The 20,034-nt window shown below is 36.2% G+C and overlaps 2 protein-coding genes across 2 annotated transcripts; one reads left to right on the top strand and one right to left on the bottom strand.

The window, feature by feature from the left end:
* Window positions 1–8,465: 8,465 nt before the first annotated feature.
* LOC100371815 (zinc transporter ZIP1-like) lies at window positions 8,466–9,886 on the top strand. Its single transcript, XM_002732474.2, has one exon. The coding sequence runs from the start codon at window positions 8,513–8,515 to the stop codon at window positions 9,266–9,268; it is 756 nt and encodes a 251-aa protein (XP_002732520.2). The 5' UTR covers window positions 8,466–8,512; the 3' UTR covers window positions 9,269–9,886.
* A 2,922-nt stretch (window positions 9,887–12,808) lies between these two features.
* Window positions 12,809–15,638, bottom strand: LOC100371664 (uncharacterized). Its single transcript, XM_002732473.4, has 3 exons — window positions 15,569–15,638; window positions 13,689–13,976; window positions 12,809–13,044 (listed from the first exon to the last, which is right to left on the bottom strand). The coding sequence occupies exons 1-3, from the start codon at window positions 15,636–15,638 to the stop codon at window positions 12,809–12,811; spliced, it is 594 nt and encodes a 197-aa protein (XP_002732519.3).
* Window positions 15,639–20,034: the final 4,396 nt, after the last annotated feature.

Genomic DNA, 20,034 nt, shown 5'->3' with positions numbered 1-20,034 from the left:
AAGACATATAAATGAACGGAGTGATTATATGGGTGATCTTAGCTCAGGGACCGGATCACCAACAGACGTCGAGATGAACAGAGTGATTAAATTCCTAGATCAGGTAGCCGATCGCCAATATATAACAACAATACCACCGATTTTAGTGGATTGGGCGTCTCTGATTCACACTGACAGTTTCACTTAGGCCAATGCTTAACTTTTATGCATTCTGGGCTTTGTAGTTACCATACTTCCTGTTTATAGTTACTACGAGTGAACATTATTCAGCCAGGTTTACTAGAATGCATTTTAACTGTGACGGCAAATCTAAAGAAGGTGTGAACTAATTGCAATATCAGGGTGAGGCATGAACATTTTGGAAGAAACGAACTCAAAAAAAAATTGCAAAAAGGGTCAGTTAAGAATATTCCCTTTTGATGCAAGATCTAACACAAATTTAAATGTTTATGGAAAGTTCTCATTTTCACTGCATAATGCATGGAATCATTTATTTTATTATAGTTACATAACAAATGAGTATGGTGAAATCTTCAGTCGTCCTGTATATAATGCATAGCCTGACACGTTCACATTGTTAGGCAGATCTCAAACAACTGAGGTTACATGAATACCCTCGAATAGACCAAACAGAACTGCCCCAAAAATATAGACTGCATTTTTTTAAGTGATCCACGGACCAAAAACTATTTTGTTGTAATTTAGTTTTTAAAGGCTGGAGTATTCCGCAGATGTGTTCTATAAGTAAGAGTCAAGGTTATACTGCCTCCATCAAACATCCAAGCATGTAATAATATAATTACAGCACTGTGACAAATATCAAATTTATGAGTAGTCGAGTATGTAAAATGTAAATTTGTCGAATGTTCTTGAGTACATAGCTAAATACTCTCCAGTGATACAAGCATTCTGAGTTCACTCGCGTGAATGATCAATTAACACTGAGATACTGATGAATAAGGAATATTGCAACATAGTAAACATAAACATATTGTCTGTCAAACATTCATTTTGAAGATATCAAGAATACCAAGATTTACTAAGAATAAAAACATTTTAGTTAACGATGTTAAAATACTAATTAATAACGATACTAATTAATTAATTAATCTGACAGTAGAAGGAATCAAACCGACTTGAGTGGGATCCATCTTAAGTGAGGGTGATTTGGGTGGATAATAGTCTTCACAAATTCACTAAAATAAGAAAACTAAAATTATCATTACGAAAATCAACAAAAATATTCATCAATTAAGTGATTTGAAGTTGTCTGCACGAAATGAACAAATCTGATCGTGGTCTACTAACGGGCTTTTCAGGAAGAAGTAAGAAGTAAAGTAAAAAGACGACGACTGGTAGTTCGTTTTCAGAATGGCCACGTGTCCCATGTTAGGCCCTCTGCTTTTCATCCTATACATCAAACAAACCAATTTACTCACCTATTTGCGGATGAAAATTCACAGCAATATTGTCATTATACAGAATTGCCTTATTCTGCAAAGTGATTCAAATAAGACCTGTATGTGTTCTGACCTGGGAACTTAAAATAAACCACGGTGTTTCTATAGACTGTAATTAATACCATTGAAAAGTAAGTAGTGTTCAATGGGTGAACGTGACCAGACAAGAAATGGTTTCCGAACACAATGATCTCGGTACTGTGCCTAAGAGTAAAATACTAGTAACTTTTGGTTGTCATGGTGATCAGTTCCTGAGTATGAATAGGTTTATTAAAATATGAAAAAAAACATTGATACTATGAAGCTGGTATAAATTAGTTAGATGCGTAGTAATTTGCAATATGGTGAAAAAAATATGGAAAAGTATAAACAACGCTGGATGGGATACTGAATTACCATACCAAGTTATGCGTGCATTCACATACTCGACGAAAATACTCTGATTTCGTGTTTCTTCATAAGTGTGTCATGAACCGATTTATCTGTTGCAATAAATCGTCTTTTTTCAAATTTACACGTGCCGAATTCTTACTAGTCTTACGGATGTTTTATAATAATCACCTGTCCGTGTTAAGGCCACTAGGAATGGATTTTTCAATAGTATAGCTAATTTCTATAATTAAATTGTGATCTATGCACCATGAGTTTGTACTCAAATCTGTTATTTTTTTTTTATTTATTGAAAATAAACTTATAAATATAGAATAATTTAGAATATGAACAAAAGTGACACTTGCAAAATTGCACACTTTTAGTATACTCAATAGCAATGGCAATTAAATAAATAAATAAATAAATAATGCTCGTTCCGCCTAAACAGCGCGCTCTTTGCCAATTCAACAACCGGCAGATTTGTTTTTATGATTGCCATATTATAGGACAACTCCGATTAGTCGCATATTTTAGAGGCACAAACGTAAACAGGCACAACGACCTGTTGAGAAAACTATGTTTACTGTTGTCAAATATTGTGCTTGAAATACTAACACCATTGAGCATATTTTTTCAAGTTTTTTTTTGAGACAACAAAAGGTGTGAGACAAGGCTGTGTTATAAGCCCCACTCTATTTAATTTATATGTTAATGATATGAGTAAATACTTGGAAGACAGATTCCTTGATCAAGTCACCGTCACTACATAACACTAAAATTAACTCGCTACTTTACGCCGATGATCTGGTACTAATTTCAATAACAGAAAAAGGCCTACAAAATGCATTAAATAAACTGCAAGATTATTGCCAAAAATGAAAAATTAAAGTAAATCTTGAGAAAACTAAAATTCTTGTATTCAGAAGGGGAACACTACAAAGAAATGAACAATTCTATTATCAAAATGAAAAACTTTGCTGTGTCAACTCATATAATTATCTTGGAATAATCTTTCAGTCAAATGGTAAATTTACAGAAGCTAGAGACAACCTAGCAGATAAAGCAATCAAAGCCATGTATGCACTAAAGTAGTCTTTACCAAAAGAAATAGACTGTAAAACGTACATCCATCTGTTTAATATATGTATCAAACCAATTTTACTGTATGGATCTGAAATTTGGGGAATGGAAAATATGAGTAACAATAACTGGGACAAAACTAAAACAAAAAATGCATTTAAAATTCATCAAACAACTACTTGGGCTTAATAAATACACAGCGAATAATGCATGTTGGGTGAAATTGGAGCATTTCCATTGATAATCGAAGTGAAAATCAATATGATTAAGTTCTGGTCCCGTGTCACAGACAAGTCACAAAATAATTATACAAAGATAGCGTTAAGCGATCAGACTTTGTCAAAAGCACAATGGGAAACATCAGTCAAAAATATCTTGAAAGATGTAGACCTCTCTAAAACATCACAGCTATCACATCAAAATATTAAGGAAATTAGCAGCACTATTAAACAACAATATATAACATACTGGAGAGAGAATATGACAAAAGAAAAAACAAAACTGAGAACATACATTAAATTTAAAATAAATTACAATCAGGAAAATTACCTAAATGTTTTGGATAATAATCAAAGAATATCAGTGGCTAGAATCAGGATAAGTAGTCATAATCTAGCCATTGAAAAAGGCAGACATACCAATCCAAAAACCCCATTAGAAAATAGAATTTGTAAACAATGCCCATTACAGGAGATCGAAGACGAATTACACTTTCTTTTAGTTTGCCCACGATATCAAACAGATAGAAATGATTTTATATTCCAATATTTTATTCCCCAAAGAAATCATTACCAACCTGCAAAAATTCACATATTTAATGAAAAGTAATGACAGAATTTTATTTATTTTTTTTAATTATTATTCAATTAACAGTACATGAAAAGGAAACAGAACTAAAAGTACAACACAATCACAAATACAACAAATTATCAGAGTAAGGTAAAGAACATAATATTTGACCTATTCGACTGGAAAATCACTCCATTTATTAACATGATACTCCATAATATTTTTACTAGTTGCACTATATTTTTCAATTTTATAAATATTCAACACTAAATGTTTTAATACTATGAAACTGGGTAAGGTATCTTGGCACCTAGCAGTGTATATTGCCCGTTTAGCAAGTAATATAACCTGATTTGTAATAGTACTACAATTTCCATCCCCAAGTAGTAATTGATGTTTATCTGGAAGACTGTCTAGATTTAAAAATTTGCCCCAGTTATGAAATACTTTACCCCAAAGCTCCTTTGAATATTGGCAGTCTACAAATAAATGTAGTAAAGTTTCATCTGTTTTTTTACAAAAAGTACACAGGGGAGATGATGCATAAGCTGGGGACATTTTAAATAAAGTAAAATTAATATATAGAATATTTCTCAAAATTTTACAATGAAACGCACGTCACTTGGATTCTATTGTAACCTTGTACGGAAGTGCATACAATTTTTTCCAGTCTAAAGTTATAGTAGGAAACAAATTTTGGTAGTATATTTTGCTTTTCGGGAGGGGGATTGCATCCACAAGACCAAACCATTTTTAAAAAATTGCCGTGCCTTCAAACGATTAACCAATAGATCCCAAGACAGAATTTTACCATTCTTATCATATAAATCCGTAATATAAACTATACCTATGTTATACAATTCCCTATAAAAGATAGATTTTCCTTGAATAATAATATTTTGATTGTTCCAAATAATCTCACTTGCGATTTCTTGAAGATTTTCCGGGGGTTTATGTAAATTTACTGACGACCATGCATGAAGAACAGACTCATAAAAGGGTGGCAAGTTTATCGGTAACATTTCCCTATTAAAATTACACTGGAACAACAAATTTGCTCCACCTACCGAATTAAGATACCAATCAAAAACTTGTTTCCATGGATGGTAATTTTTATCAAAAAACTTTGTAACCCAATTTGCTTTTGCTCCAACACACATGTTCAATAAATCCGGCATAGCCACCCCCCCCCCTTTAACATATTACCAATCACAGTGTTTCTGGCGATCTTATCAGGACCGTTCCAGAGGAAATTATAAAACATCGAGTTGAGTTTAACTAATACTGATTTAGGAACGGAAATAAGGTTAAACGTAGACAGTAATTTGGAAATAGCTAAGGATCTAATAACTTGTATTTTACCGAGTAAAGATAAATTACGACAAACCCAAAATTTTAAAAGCTTTCCAAGTGACACAAGATATTTTTAACAATTCATTGAAGTCGCAAGATCATCGTTATATGAAAAATATATACCGACAATTTTAACACAATCTGAACACCATTTTAATTTTAAAGGTTCGTCTTTTCGGTGTCTCCAGCTACCTATCCACATTGCTTCCGTTTTATCCGCATTTACCCTCAGCCCAGATACAGCACTAAAACAGTCCAATTTGCTAAATAGTTCCGTAGCAGAAGCCAAGTCTCTAACAAAAGTGGTGAGATCATCTGCATGAGCAGTGTATTTCACTTGATTTCAATCTGAATACCATTTATTTTATTATTTTCAGATATAGCATTTAGTAAAGGTTCCAAACTTAAAATAAACAAAGCAGGAGATAAAGGGTCACCTTGTCTTACACCTCGATTCATGTTAAAATACCCAGTTGAAAAGCCTTTGTTCATTACACAACTTGAGATATCAGAGTGGAAACAATGAATCCAGTTAATAAATGACTCCCCAAAATTATATTTCTTTAAAACAGCAAAAATGTATTGCCATTCCAAAGAGTCAAATGCCTTTTCAAAATCAATGCAAAATAAAATTCCAGGTATATTCCTGTCTTTTGTGTAGTTCATAAGGTCAACTATCAGACGTGCACAGTCGCCTATATATCTACCTTTAACAAAAGCAGACTGGAGTTCAGAAATAAGGGAGGGTAATATTTTCTCCACTCTCAAGGCAACACATTTAGCCGCAATCTTATAATCCAAATTTAACAGCGATATGGGGCGCCAATTTTTAATGTATCTGAGGTCCTTTCCTTCTTTAGGGAGTAATGATATCACTGCCTGTCTTGTTGTAATTGATAATTTACCCACCTCATACCCATAATTCAATGCTTTCACCACACAGGGTCCCACCAAAGCCCAAAATGTTTTATAAAATTCGGCACTAAGACCATCATTCCCTGGTGTTTTATTATTTGGAATTTTTTGCAGAGCCTCGTAAGCTTCCTTCAATGTAATTGGACCCTCACAAAGATTTTTGTCAGATTCTTTTAAATGGGGAAGTCTCAATGGGTTCAAAAATGTCTCAATGTTTGTATTATCAGTCACAACTTTCGATCGGAACAATTCTGAATAAAATTTCCCGATTTCTGATAAAATATTCTTTTCCCCATGTAGTATATTTCCTGATATATCAATTAAATTATTTATCTGAATTTTAGTCTGGTTAGCCTTTTCTAGGCCTAAAAAATATTTTGATTTTTTTTCCCCAAATTCGTAGCAATCTGCTCTCGACCTAATTATACACCCTTCCGTTATATAGTCATATTCTTCTAGTGATTTTCTTTTGCCTTCAAGCCTATCCAACAGCTGTTCCGATGGATCCGAATTATATTCCAATTCCAAGGCTAGTATTTCAACATTTAGTTTCTGAATCTTCTTTCTTTTTTCTGCAGCTCTTTTCTTTGAATAGGTAATTGTAAGACCCCTTATACAAAATTTCATTAAATCCCAAATTAGAAGGGGATTTCTCAGATTGTTATATTGTTGTAACCATAATGGGAAATTGTATGTGATTTGTCCGCTATACACGCTATCATTCACTAAACTAGAGTTAAATTTCCAATACGAGGGCCCTCGTTTTGATGTTTTTATTGAAATGGAGGGAGTTATTGCCAAATGATCTGACTTCAATCCTGGTTTCATTGAAGAAGATAACACAGAAGATTGCAATGATTCACTAATCAAAAAATAATCGATTCTACTCTGTATGAGTTCAGGTCTGTGACGACTCCATGTAAAGCAACGAGTGTTTGGGTTTTGTATACGCCAGATATCAATGAGGCTAAATTTTTCCATTAGTTTATTATACCAATCTAATGATCGCCGCCATACTCTTGGATTCCCCGCTTTACGATCCAAAACAATATTCAATGCATAATTATGGTCACCTCCCCAAATTATTTGAGTATCAGGGGTAATATTCATTTTGTGTAGATTTTTGTTAACGATGTTTAAAAAATTACAATGATCAAGTTCGTAATTCGGACCATATGTATTTATAATAAGAAAATTATTATCTTCAATGGTTATCTGAATAATTAGTAAACGACCCTCAGAATCCCTAATAACACTATTCACCTCGCATTCTATATTTCTAATAATTATTAAGACACCCCTTGATCCCCCCGTCCCGTGAGAAAAATATTTCTTCAAGTTACAATTAGTGATGTTCCACTATCTAGAGATCCTTAAATTTAGAGCATTTTGCTACCCGATGTCGAAAAGTTGTAATTTTCTTTTTATTCCATGTTAACGGATTGTCGCTAGATGGAGCGATTCATACGAATCGGGCCGCGTTCGCGATTTTCAACACGCAGTTGTTCAATCTCTCATCGGCGTAATCCACGTGTGACAAAGTGGGTTATACGTGTCATCGTGAATAAATGCCCATATATTACATCGCAATTATGTATCTACAGTGACACGGACAACTCATTTTGTCTGATAGTGTTGGCAGCTCGTAAAAGTCCATTGTGAATTGGCAATTGATATGATGACGTCACGTTTTCATTATGCACATTATATTTCCTGGTCTTCGGGTTAGCCGCAAATACGGGTTTCGCAAACTGGGCCTGGATATAACTTGAATAACCCTCAAAGTAACGTCATTAAGTGTGAGCAATGCCAAGCAACTCAATTTGATTGGATAGTTGTTCTTTTTAGCAAATCACTAAGAACAGTATGTTTTTTTGTATTGACGTCGGTTGGAATTTCACAAATTCGCGCGTGCTCTGTAGCGATGAGCTGTGTGTAGTCTGCGTCAATAATCAACAATAATCAAGAACGCGTCCAAGGGAGGGGATTACACGATATCGTATATTTTTATGAATTTCACACAAAACGCAACAGCTTGCGCTAACGAGTTGCTACTTTTATAATGATATGCCCTTAACAACACAACGGGTTGTTACAGGTTCTCGTTCAGAATTAAATATATCCACCATATGCCTGTAATTGGTAATAATAGTTTCAGTCTGTCGATTCGAAAACAGGAACTCTACCGTCAATTGAAGCTCAGCAAACTACCACTCAAATAAGGAACTGAGTATGACATAACAACGTAACATCATGCTGGGTTTGTCTGGTTTGTTATCACAGCGTCTGTGTTACATGTATTTTAATATTGTTTGAGCCTTACAAACTTTTGTAGGAGTGAAATCATCTATTTGCGATCAGACAAGATGGAAGCCATTGACGCGAAGATCATCGCCCTTCTGGGACTGTTCGTCATCGCTATTATATGCGGATTGATACCCCTGTTTCTAGCGGAATGCGCCCCAACTTATCGTGGGGCTGGCATGGAGCGGTTGTTCGGATTTCTCAACTGTTTTGCCGGTGGGGTCATTTTGGCTACAGCGATGTTACACCTGCTACCCGAAGTGCGTAGGGAGTTTTTATTCAGCAGCGACTATGTTAAGATCGATCCCGATTTCCCTGCGGCTGAGTTCTTGGCGTGTGCGGGCATATTCCTAATGCTGGTCATAGAGCAGGGAATTCTGGCGTGCAAAGAACGGTTGACGAAGACGGCAACGGAGGATATCCCGTTGACGACAACGGAATATGGGTACTACACCGATGCCAGTATTCATGCCAGCCCAGATGATGACGAGATTCGCACGCTTCATGAAGAAGAACTCGAATACATACAGTCAGTGCTAAGATCGTACATGTTTTTCATCGCACTCTGTTTACATGGTATTTTTGAAGGCATCGTGTTAGGTTTGCTGAGCGACCCTCACAGCGTGTTGATACTTTTCGCCGCTATAGCCTGCCACGAAGGGCCGGTGAGTTTCAGTTTCGCGGTCAACATCCGTAGAAGCTGGCTGCGTAAATCAGCTGGAGTCGTACTAGTCTGTCTTCACGCCGCGGTTTTCCCGCTCGGCATCGGAATCGGCATCGCGATTACCGAGTCGGCTTCGTCCACTTTGACCATGAGCTTTGTTAGCGGACTGATGCAGGGCGTCGCTGTCGGTTTACTCGTATATCTAACATTTTTCGAGATACTTCCGTACGAGCTAAAGGAAAACGAAAATCGAATGTTGAAAACGTTGTGTGTTCTAATCGGTTTCACTGTAATTACGTTGTTACAGTTTATACCGGCTGTTCATCCATGATTATTTATATCGCATTTTGAGTTATTTTTGCTTGAGGGTGATACGTAACGTATGTGCATGTACTTTTCAATGACTCGCGCCCTCTATCGATAGGAAGCACTTCTATGACGCAGCTAGGTTAATCAATTGTGCCATCATTTGTTAGAATGTCAGATGACGTCTGTCAATAAACCAATCAAAAATCGCTGAATTACATATGACGAACATCTACCCAACTAAATAAAGTGTTCACGTTACAGAATCGATTTACATAAGTTAGTAAAATGAACTTGCCACCGCACGATGGCGGATACGTAAATCCGATCTGCATGTGACCAGCATAAATTTATCACGCTGTCGACTCGCTGCAGTTTTAGCAGATGTGATTACCCTATAGTGTACTATGTTTCGGACAAGGATTTTGAACTGCATTTCAAAAGTGATCATACCAGCTGTAATATAATTTCATGCGTAATCGCAAAGTTCAATATTCACCTAGTTGTACGGAAGATTCGATATATAGATGTGTTGAGTGTATTTGGTCTGTTTGGGGTGGTAAATGTATCAACAAGTATCATTTCAAGTGTATTAACAGATTTATCTCGACTGACGCGTTAGTAATAAATAACCTATCTACTACTGAACTGTATTAATGATATTATCAAAACAATCATAAAAGGTTTAGCGAAAATCGGTCGTTTTTGACAACGACATTTTTCCACTTGGAGACCATGACGCAAAGGCGGTAAGACTCGATTTTCAAGGACGAAGATCGTTTGGATGGGACTGTTTCTTTTGTGTTCGTCGTGAGTCTAAAAACATAACAACGTTGTTTTTGGTTTTTGATTATACATGTTCTGTTCCAATAAAGGATTTTGATAAGCCAATTGAACAATTTTAACAATTCCTTATTGGAACGTCTCCTGTATAAATAGTCCTCACCCCTCCACAATTTGACAATGGCACAAGCCCAGAATGGACTTCCTGTTCAGTGCATCTTTGATTGTAGCAATGTTTACGACACGGTACGAAAATATTCGATAACATTCACTTTTTAAGAATAGTGGGAATAGATGGAAACACCAGTTACATCACTCATGAATATTAATGATTCGAGTGCGAGCAGGGATAGCTGTATTTAGCGTTCATTTCTATGTAGGCTAATGTGTCTATACTCGCGAATCTCAAGTTCTATGTGTAAAATCATATCGCTGTCGTGGATGGCGCCGGTTGACAGATTGTTGCGGTTCCGTGGCTCTCTTGACACGGGCAACTGACTTTTAGCTTTCTTTTTTTTTACTATTCTGACGTTTTCTTGGTCGCATTGTGTATATATCAGCCGGGCCGGGACATATTCAACACTGGGACTCTGAATCATCGATAGGTCCCGAAGATAGCGTCATTTTACAGTATTAATGAACGAAATTAAAATTACAATCTAATGCTTCCGAACAACCCAATATTTATGCTGGAGAACAAAGTATACAAGTACTGGCTACGATATACTGCAAAGTCGAAATAATATACTTATTTAACCGCTGTTGAATTTGTACAAAAGAACACAAAACAAACGACTCGGAATGACAACACAAATCGAAAAAACAAACAAAAAAACTGGTGAGTACACGCATTACACAGTGTAGTCAAATCAGTAAGAAAACGATACTATGGACCTCATGCTAAAAGTAAATACAAAATAAACGTCATGGACAAGTTGACAGCCCTTCATATTGAAAAAACCGCCAGTTGTGAACTTTAAATCTCATTTATTAGGGTTTCCACAGATCGGAAAAATGTATCATTATGACAAGGAAAAATAAAGGTTATACACACATGTATAACACATTCTCTTATTGATATGTACACCCATTAACGTTATCAAAACTTCAAATGCAATCATAGTACACATGCAAAGTAAACAAAATCATCGAGAGTGATTTTGGTTTTGTTAAAAAAATAGCCTAAGTGCTGTGACACTATCTAATTAATGGTGCAATCGCCAAGCCAGTTTATCAAATTGTGAACAAATATTTTCGTAAAATATTACTGACCGCGAATAAGGAACGTCGCGAAGTGTCTATGGTACAACCAAATGATAATAATTACACGACTTTGAACATAAAATCAACATCGCCCCCAGTGGTCAATATGAGATTATCAACTTAAGCTGATGCAGTAGTTGGAGTATCGTTTTCCAGTCTTTAAAGGGCGGTAGTCGTCGTGTCGCGTCCTGTTCGATATGGGACTCGTAGCGACGTATACAACGCGTGTAAAATACATTGTTTATTTACATGAAATTCGAACACGCGCTGCGCGACGACCACCGCGCTTTAAGCAAAAAAAAATGGAATTTCATCAATCTGAGTAAATTTTTTGTTAAGAATTTTTTTTTAAAATACTGAGGCAACATTAAACATAGATATTTTGTTATACTGTATTGTCATTGCGCTTGGTTATCCATAAGGTTTGTAACAGGCTCTGAAAAATCTACAACCCGTCTGACGTCATAATATATGATATAATATATGAATCCATAAACCAAATTAATGATGCAATAAAATTGTCGTTACTGCCTTTTGGATGTTGGATTGTGATTTCTAGCAGAAAACTTCTTTTGATGTAGTGATAACAAAAATGAGCGTGGATTATTTTGGTGCGTAGTGTTTTCGCTCATTGAACGAATAGTGCTGTAAAACCGAGGTTTTTAATTCGCGATAAATCACACAGCAAAATGCAGTTCTACAATTAGATAGTGCCCCGTTAGTAGCCAAAATAATGCAGTGTCTGACACAACACAAATACATACAAACAAACATAATGATCTCAAGAAAATCGGCAACAATGTAGCCGTTGATTTTTTATAAACCTCGTTAGCGTTGATTACTCTAAATGAAAGACGCACCAGTCGTCACCGAGTGCTGAATTAGCACGCGCCATCCGTTTGATGATAGATCATTATTGATGCAATATTATATTCGATAAGCTCATGATAATAATAATTATTGTTTCAGTGAATAACCAAACAAAACAAAATGTTGCACAATGCTCATATTGAACCGCAAGCTCTCTCTGAACTCGTGGTTATTCCTACGTATATCCCACAATGCAATGCAGAAATGGCGTCATTGTAAAATAGTGACCCTGTAACTGAACATCCACCCGAACCGTCAAACTGAATCGAGTTTCGCTGTATATCAGTGCTTTCATCAAAATGCATTATAAACACGTTTTAGTTCATACTGCATATTTAATTCACAAGCAGACACATTGAAAATAGATTTACTTATTCTTTAAAAACGAATATCATGCATTATATTCGTAAACAAAACTGAGGAATAAGTTATAAACAAAAGAAAGCAAATATGATTGAAATATTTGAGTTAAAGCGGGGGAGTGGTCCCCTGCGCATGCGTCAGATGGCCATAGCGTATTATTGTTTACAAACAAGCGTCTGCCAATGATCCTTTGCGTTTTTAAAGTATGTTTTTATCATCGCTTGAGACTCAATTCCCGCGCGTGCGCAGGTGACGGCCCTCTTACTTTGACAATAAATGTGAACGCTCAAGTCAACAACGGTCTTTCGTCGAATTCAGGGTTAGTAATCAAGCAGTCACGTGCGAGATATCTTATCAACGCGTTGGTATAATGTTGACAGTTATTTACGATCAATCGATATCGTTTTGTGCTTGGATGAGTTTCCCATCTTCTGTTGAACTGGCGGATATTTTGTAGTGAGCATGCGCTGTAGCCGTCTTCCAGGGGCTGATAATCGCAACATCTGTCTTCTCGATTTTCACCTGGATAGGTAGCATAGAAATCATTTCAGAAAACAAAAGAAACGCATTTAGGATAATTACACTAATTTCAACTCGATCGACAAAAACGTCGTAACTAAAATCCTGAAAACGCTGGAAGTATTCTAGAAAACTTGCCAATGATTTTGTTTGGGTCGTGCTTTATTTGAATATTCAACAAACTATAGCCCAATATTATACGAATATATTAAATTTAATTCTGTAACATTCACCAATCAACGGAATTTACTTACTTACACACGCTGAATGAATCATGTGTTCTCTTATAAAATCAACCAGTCAACCAACCAATCAACATTTACTTGCCGACATTGTTATCATGGACCAATAACCCGTGGTTATCAGCCAACTTATTAAATAAATTTACTTACCCACGTCACATCTATCAATCAATCAATCAACATATCAAGCACATTTACTAATCAATATCATCATCACTGGGCCAATCATCAAATCATGTCCTCTGTTATATACATCAACCAAACAATTACATTCACTTACGAAATTGTTTTCAATGAACCAATCACATTTTTCCTCTTATAACGTCAAGCAATACTTTTCATTTACTTGTACCAATTACGCGTTCTGTTAATACATAAAGTGACCAAACATCGACATCTACCTACCAATATCGTTATCACTGGAAAAATCAAAGACGACGTCCCGGAACTCCACATAGGTATGCGACGGACCGTACCATATGAATCGTTTTGACCGTGACGACCTCTGTGATCTCCTCCGTCGCTTACGTATATCGGAGATTAATTCAAAATCAGCAAACGTCAGTTCTTGGTTCTCACTGTCGTATTCCTCGTCGATGTCGTCATAGTTCAGCATCGCTTCACCTTCATATCTCATCTCTGAAAGATCCAAACGACGCTTACATAGACAATATCGATACTTCATTGTAATTCCTGAAAAGAGGACAGACAAGGGTGTCTTGAATTATTACGAATACACACGTATACGATGAGTTGTTTACCGAAATATTTTTCGACCGTGGGGAATCCTAGTATCTTATTCGCGTAGCTGTGATAGTCTCGCTGACATTCATTTCTAGCACGTATGTGTGTCTTTATTCTAAACTAATAATGCTTAATGTTTCTTTAACTCATGAAAGCTCCCTGGGTTTCAGCGGCTAAGTTGAAAATTGTGACACTGCGGCCAGTCTACGGCCGGTAATATTGTTTCATTCGACTAGTTTAGATAATTGCATCACAATCGTTTCAGATTACTCGTGACGTTGTTTACGATTAATTTCTAATTTTGTTAAAATGCACTTAGAAACTCCGTTGAAATGACCGTTGAAAACCGTCCGACAAATCACAGTAAGTGTGATTTTCTCTCCAGGCTCACGTTTCTGGTGCAGATGAAAGTTATTTTTAAAATGACGTCGTCAAATCAGTATGAGACGACAGAAAGATGGAAACTAAACTGGGACTGTATTTGTAAATTGGCGGTAATCACAGCATATGCTGGAATTTTGTGTAAACAAACAAACAATGTATTTTTACGCGATTTGCATACGTCACATGGAACAGGCTATCAGACACTGTGACGCTTAGATATGTGTAATCTCTCTAACGTGTTCAGACATTTGTGTGTCCATTTAAACCATTGCATATGTTACGCCCTCATTATTCCCGCTAAAAATTCTGGTGTAATAATCTGCGCATTTTTATGTATTTTCTTTAATTTTGGACCAAATGTACACAATTTCAAAATTGTGAAACATAACTTTTGTCGTCTCTGTTTTTGTTTGTTTGTTAAAATACCATTATGGTTATTGATGAGGTCGATGAAAGAACGTGCATTTTATCTGTATGTATCCGTAAGGTGAAATTTTAATCATCATTGATAACAACGTTATCATATTTTATAACGCAAGTTCTGGTATTCAGGCACCACTATATATCTGTCTCGTGGTGATAAAAACGTCATAGGTCAGTCGATATCTACCTGACCTCTCTCTCTTTGTTTACGTGGTTGATATCAGTTTCCTGTTCATATCAACGAGGTCAGCAGATAAAAATAAACACCCGATCACCTGAGACACATATACCTATCACCAAATAGCGTGTTTTGCGTAGTATAGTGTATATTCACTGACTATTTCGATGTGTTGAGCATATTCGCTGGGTTTTTTTTTTAAGTTTAGGAAGTGGCCAGCAAAACAGTGCGTTCTGTTGTTGTTTTACATGATGTGAACTTGGTTTTAATTTAGCTAATTTTACATATTATTAGCGAAACTAAAAGCCAACGAATAATCAATGCATTTACAGTATACATGTATTAGTATTCAGTTATTCTGGTAGCGTTTGTATACAGCATGATCGTGTTTTGTGAGAATACAGGTCACGTGATAATCTAAACGCGTTCGGTCATCTGCATTCTCATCTGCTTCCGGTCAATCACCGTCTCTCAACACCGAGGGACGGCGGGCCGATCAACTCGTGCAAACAATGGTCCCCGCATGGTGAAATAATCGCCGGTGCCATCTACTTACTTGGCGCCTGCTTTGGTACATTGGCCGGTGCGTTTCGAACTTCCCCGACCTCTGAGTCTTCCGTTTTCATCCCGACTGAAAATAAGTGTAAACATTACAAAAAAATGTTGTTTAATATCATAAATAATCTTGACGTGTAATTGTGTATTGTTCACCCTGGTGACGTAATACATGCAAAAAACAATTAAATTCCACACTTACTGAGTACACTTTCCGTAGAATTGTATACGCCTGCTGCATTTAAATCAGATAAATTGAATATACCGGTGTAGTTGCTGTCTTCTTTGCCGTATCCATCTTTGCTTCCTGGAAGTGTGAATTGCAGGCATGTATTTTTAGAGACTATACTGCTGGATTCTCCAAATTCATTGTCGCGCCAATAAGTACATGGTACGTACACTATAATCATATTCGTCACCACGCATATCCGAAAAAATATATGTTTCTCCGAAGAATGTTTGAATTTCAGACGTGGCACGCTTTTTTGTTCAAGAATATGGCTCCCGAGCGGACAGTAAACCCTATATACTCTGTACTAACCGACCCACAGGTCCGAACACAAGAACACGTGGCCCTCGGCCAAGTTCGCGACCGTGAATGTACAGACACGGAGTGGGTAGTACGTCGCAATGTACTCATTGATTCGCTGCAGACAGTCTGCTCAAACACCGAAAATCTGTGTTGACAACACCCCAAAATGGCTAATAAGTTGTGGTACGATGATTTTCGTCACGTCTATCGATCGCGAATCTCAGTAGCTCCGTACCCCAAATAGAATATTCAGAAATACCCTATATATATATATACTTATAAAACATGTCAAACTCACCTGATCGTCCACATGCAGTTACGATCTGAATAATTTGAACCACGGAAATGCAGAAAATAATAACCTGACAGGAAGCGATTTTCATGGTGACCTTCTGGTGTGAATCATAACATGCGATGCCTTCTTGTTGACGTGATCGTTTGATGTATTTAACTACTCTGGTTGTACATGAGTGCCGTTGGCTAGGACGTTATTTCGGTTGAAGATAACACGGAGGACCTGGTCGAGTAATAGTGTTAGTATAGTATTAACTGTCATTAAAATATATCATCACCGAATCGGAAATACATCAAGAAAAATAGACATATTTACTATTTCGTAATAATCGTATGATGTATGTATGAGGTTGCTACCCTTATATGTCACGATTTTATGGGGAATTTGGATTTATTAATAGTATTTATTTTTATGAAATAGTAATTCAACATGGATTTCTATTTTATTTGACCAAACAATGCTCATTTTTTTGCATTTCGTCGCACAATTTGGTTGATCCAAATGCGTCCAAATCAATAATTTTGTAACACTTTTGAAACAAATATTTTCGCCGCGATTTATCAAGTCGAATGCTCCCGAACGACCTTACTACTTATATTATATGTGCGGACTCGGTGATCATATGATGATGAGTTGGTGAGTGGTAGACACGGATTAGTATTTTGTTCATCATGAACTTTCCAAAATGCCATCATTGTCCGAGTTGTTACTTTCTCATAACCACATTTAGACCCGGTTGGAAAAAACTAAATGACTGTTAAAGGTATTACTGTAACAAAAAATGTCGAGTATGTTGTTTTATTAACACAACGTACGTAACTTGACATTTAAAGTTAATTTACCCCTGTATGAGTTTCTACGAGCCGATAGATAAGGTCACCACCCGTTGAGCGTATTGGCATTCTTACACCTCGATACAATTGATCATGCCGTTACAACATTCACACTCGGTGTAACTCGAACAATCATTCATGAAAAACAACGTTTTTGTTTTATTTTCTAAAATCGTGAAATTAGGCGTAATCAATTAACGCGTTCAAACATTTCGATTGACCGTTTGGAATTTCTTTGAAAAATAAGTAAGAAACTCCATGGTGTGAACGCAAACATTTAAGTTAAAGGGCGTGGTACGCTATATGAGTTGACCTCTTGACTCAAACGGCCTCCAAGATCTTCTTTTCCATTTCATTTGCATTGCATAAATATGAACATTACCTAATTTGCGTAATTTATTATCAATGCAACGTCAACAGACAGGATCTATAAATGTATATGCATTTATCTATCTAAATAAATGTATCATGTGCACAAATTATTCCCTGTTTAACACAAAATACTGCCTTTATACTCTGATCGTTCTACGTGATTCAATCCCGTGTATACGAGTTACAGTTCTCGTAATAAACGGAAATAAGAGTCTTTTTTGCCATTAAATTATAACACGGAAATATTTGGTTACAAACTAATTTTAAACAAAAATCTATGTATTATTAGTGACCCAGTTAGTCGTCGCTGTACCGCTTCCAATCTTCAGAAACGTGTCGTCTGCGAACAACAACATCTGGAATTGGCAAAAGAAAAAATATTATCCAACTTTTGCTAGATATTATCATAACAATACGTCCAAAATAACAACAGGTGTAAGTTGACATTAATCGTTTGGCAACATGTTTGTCGGTTACCTGCAAATTACGGAGTAGAATGCACAGTATTAATGTTCTGACAGAGGGCGCCTTGGCTTATTAGACCTCTACGTGTCAGATACAGCAATATCTCCCACCGACCTCTTTCTTAATTCCATTACTATCGCCCAAGAAAAAAGACGGTCATTTCAAATTGCAGAGTTTGTAACACTTTATGTTATGACGCAATTAACTTTGTATAGTTTAAATACGCCTTCTATCGATACAGGGTTCACTGGACATTGCTTAGTGAACGAAAGAATGGATTCTCGTGAAAACATTTAACTGCGAACATGAAAATAGAACATGCTGCGCCACCAAGTTGACGAAAAAAAAACATGTATGACACACTGTTGACGAGGACCATAGTAAATATTTTGTTTTAAATCTTCGTCTTGGCCTCATAACCTGGAGTTGTAATTTTTGAGTTTTTGTTGAATTTATAAAAAAATAAAGATTTCTGATTTGTAAAAGATTCCACAAAAACGTGGTCATCCGGAGTTCTCGTTCAGTTTGATTTTTCGCAGTCAAAATTTGATTGAAACATACGATAACAAAACGAACCCCTTTTGAACCATTTTTATCGGACAAATAATTTCTCTCGTAATTACGTTGAATCTCTTCACTTTAAGAGGACTTATAATTAAGGATAGCCTGGCGTTTACTCATCCAGTTACGTTGCCCCAGTCACAATCTCGCTATCGAAACTAGCTACAGACATATTTTGGATCGCCTTGAGAGAACTTGTGTAATTTGTAAATCCCGCTAACCAAGGCTACTCGAGAAACAATGTAACTACATTTTGATGACTCTTTTGACCAATACGGTCGAATGAAATGTATAAATTTAATTTACCTAGCCTTCACGCTAAGGAAAGAAGCAATGCATTAAAACATTGATGGGCTTATGTTTGCATTTAATTACAATTATGTAAATTTTACGATGAACCGGTGGTCTAAATATAACAATAAACATAATAATCAACTCTTGAATGGGTCCAGTTGTTATCAAAGCATGGAGTTTTTTGCATAGCCTCTCTTCTCTGTTCCAGTGAGCTGTTACGCAACTGAGTCGCCTATAACCCACATGATACGCGGGCTAATGTCGTCCGAGACATACCACTCTGATAGCTGTTACGAATAGCGGCTTTTCGTTGTCCTCAGTCTTGGCCATTTGGCCGACCCCCATAATGAAAGTGTATATACTATGCCATGTTTCTGTCATCTCCTGGAAACAGTTCTACAACAAGAGAACTGGTGATGGTTGTAGAACCATAACTGCCTCAGCTCAAAGATTGTTATGTAATACAGGGGAATGTGAAATAAAATGTATTATAATGTTACCTCTGTGTAATTTACAATATATCTGCATTAACATTCACTGTGAAGGACAATATGGGAGTTGACTTAAATGACTGGTAGAAGCAAGGCTGGTCAAATTTTGCGAAATAGTAGTTAGAATTTCCAGATACGCAATCGACACATTGTGGGATATCAAAATATGGATGATAAACATCAAGTGATATTTCCAGAGGTTTAGTTGGAATTGAAGCAAAGGAGTGGCCTATTAATCCATGAAACATACTCACACATATCCGTACATATCATCCTGTCTTATTGTGTGTGGGCAAAGCTGCCATGCACACAATCGGAAAAATATGTTATTACTGTAAATAATTATAAACAATAAAAACTGAAATTTTGAAAAACTATGAACAATTAATAAGGAAAATATGTGATTTGCTGTACAGTTTCCAGAAAATTATTACAATTCCCAGAAGTACATACGAGTCGTCAAAACGTACAGTTTGGTGACAGTTGGGAATGATACCAAGATTTAAGAATTCCATGAGAATATCGCAACGTTCTTTTAACACATGAAACAGATGTGCATTGGTCGAATTTTGTATAGTTTCAATAGGCATACAAGCACCTGTATATATTTTGACAATAAACCCC

Source organism: Saccoglossus kowalevskii, chromosome 9 (assembly GCF_978046115.1).
Source record: "Saccoglossus kowalevskii chromosome 9, keSacKowa6.1, whole genome shotgun sequence".
Lineage (NCBI taxonomy): Eukaryota > Metazoa > Hemichordata > Enteropneusta > Harrimaniidae > Saccoglossus > Saccoglossus kowalevskii.
The sequence above is the reverse complement of the archived record's forward strand: the minus strand, read 5'-3'. Positions and strand labels throughout refer to the sequence as shown.

Bases quoted from the DNA above. Each gene is read 5' to 3' on its own strand.
- LOC100371815 (XM_002732474.2), top strand. From the start codon at position 8,513: ATGTTACACCTGCTACCCGAAGTGCGTAGGGAGTTTTTATTCAGCAGC.
- LOC100371664 (XM_002732473.4), bottom strand. From the start codon at position 15,638: ATGAAAACGGAAGACTCAGAGGTCGGGGAAGTTCGAAACGCACCGGCC. The intron at 13,977-15,568 runs GTAAGTAGATGG...TCCTCTTTTCAG, and splicing joins TGTACCAAAGCAGGCGCCAA to GAATTACAATGAAGTATCGA. The intron at 13,045-13,688 runs GTAGGTAGATGT...CTACCTATCCAG, and splicing joins TTCCAGTGATAACGATATTG to GTGAAAATCGAGAAGACAGA.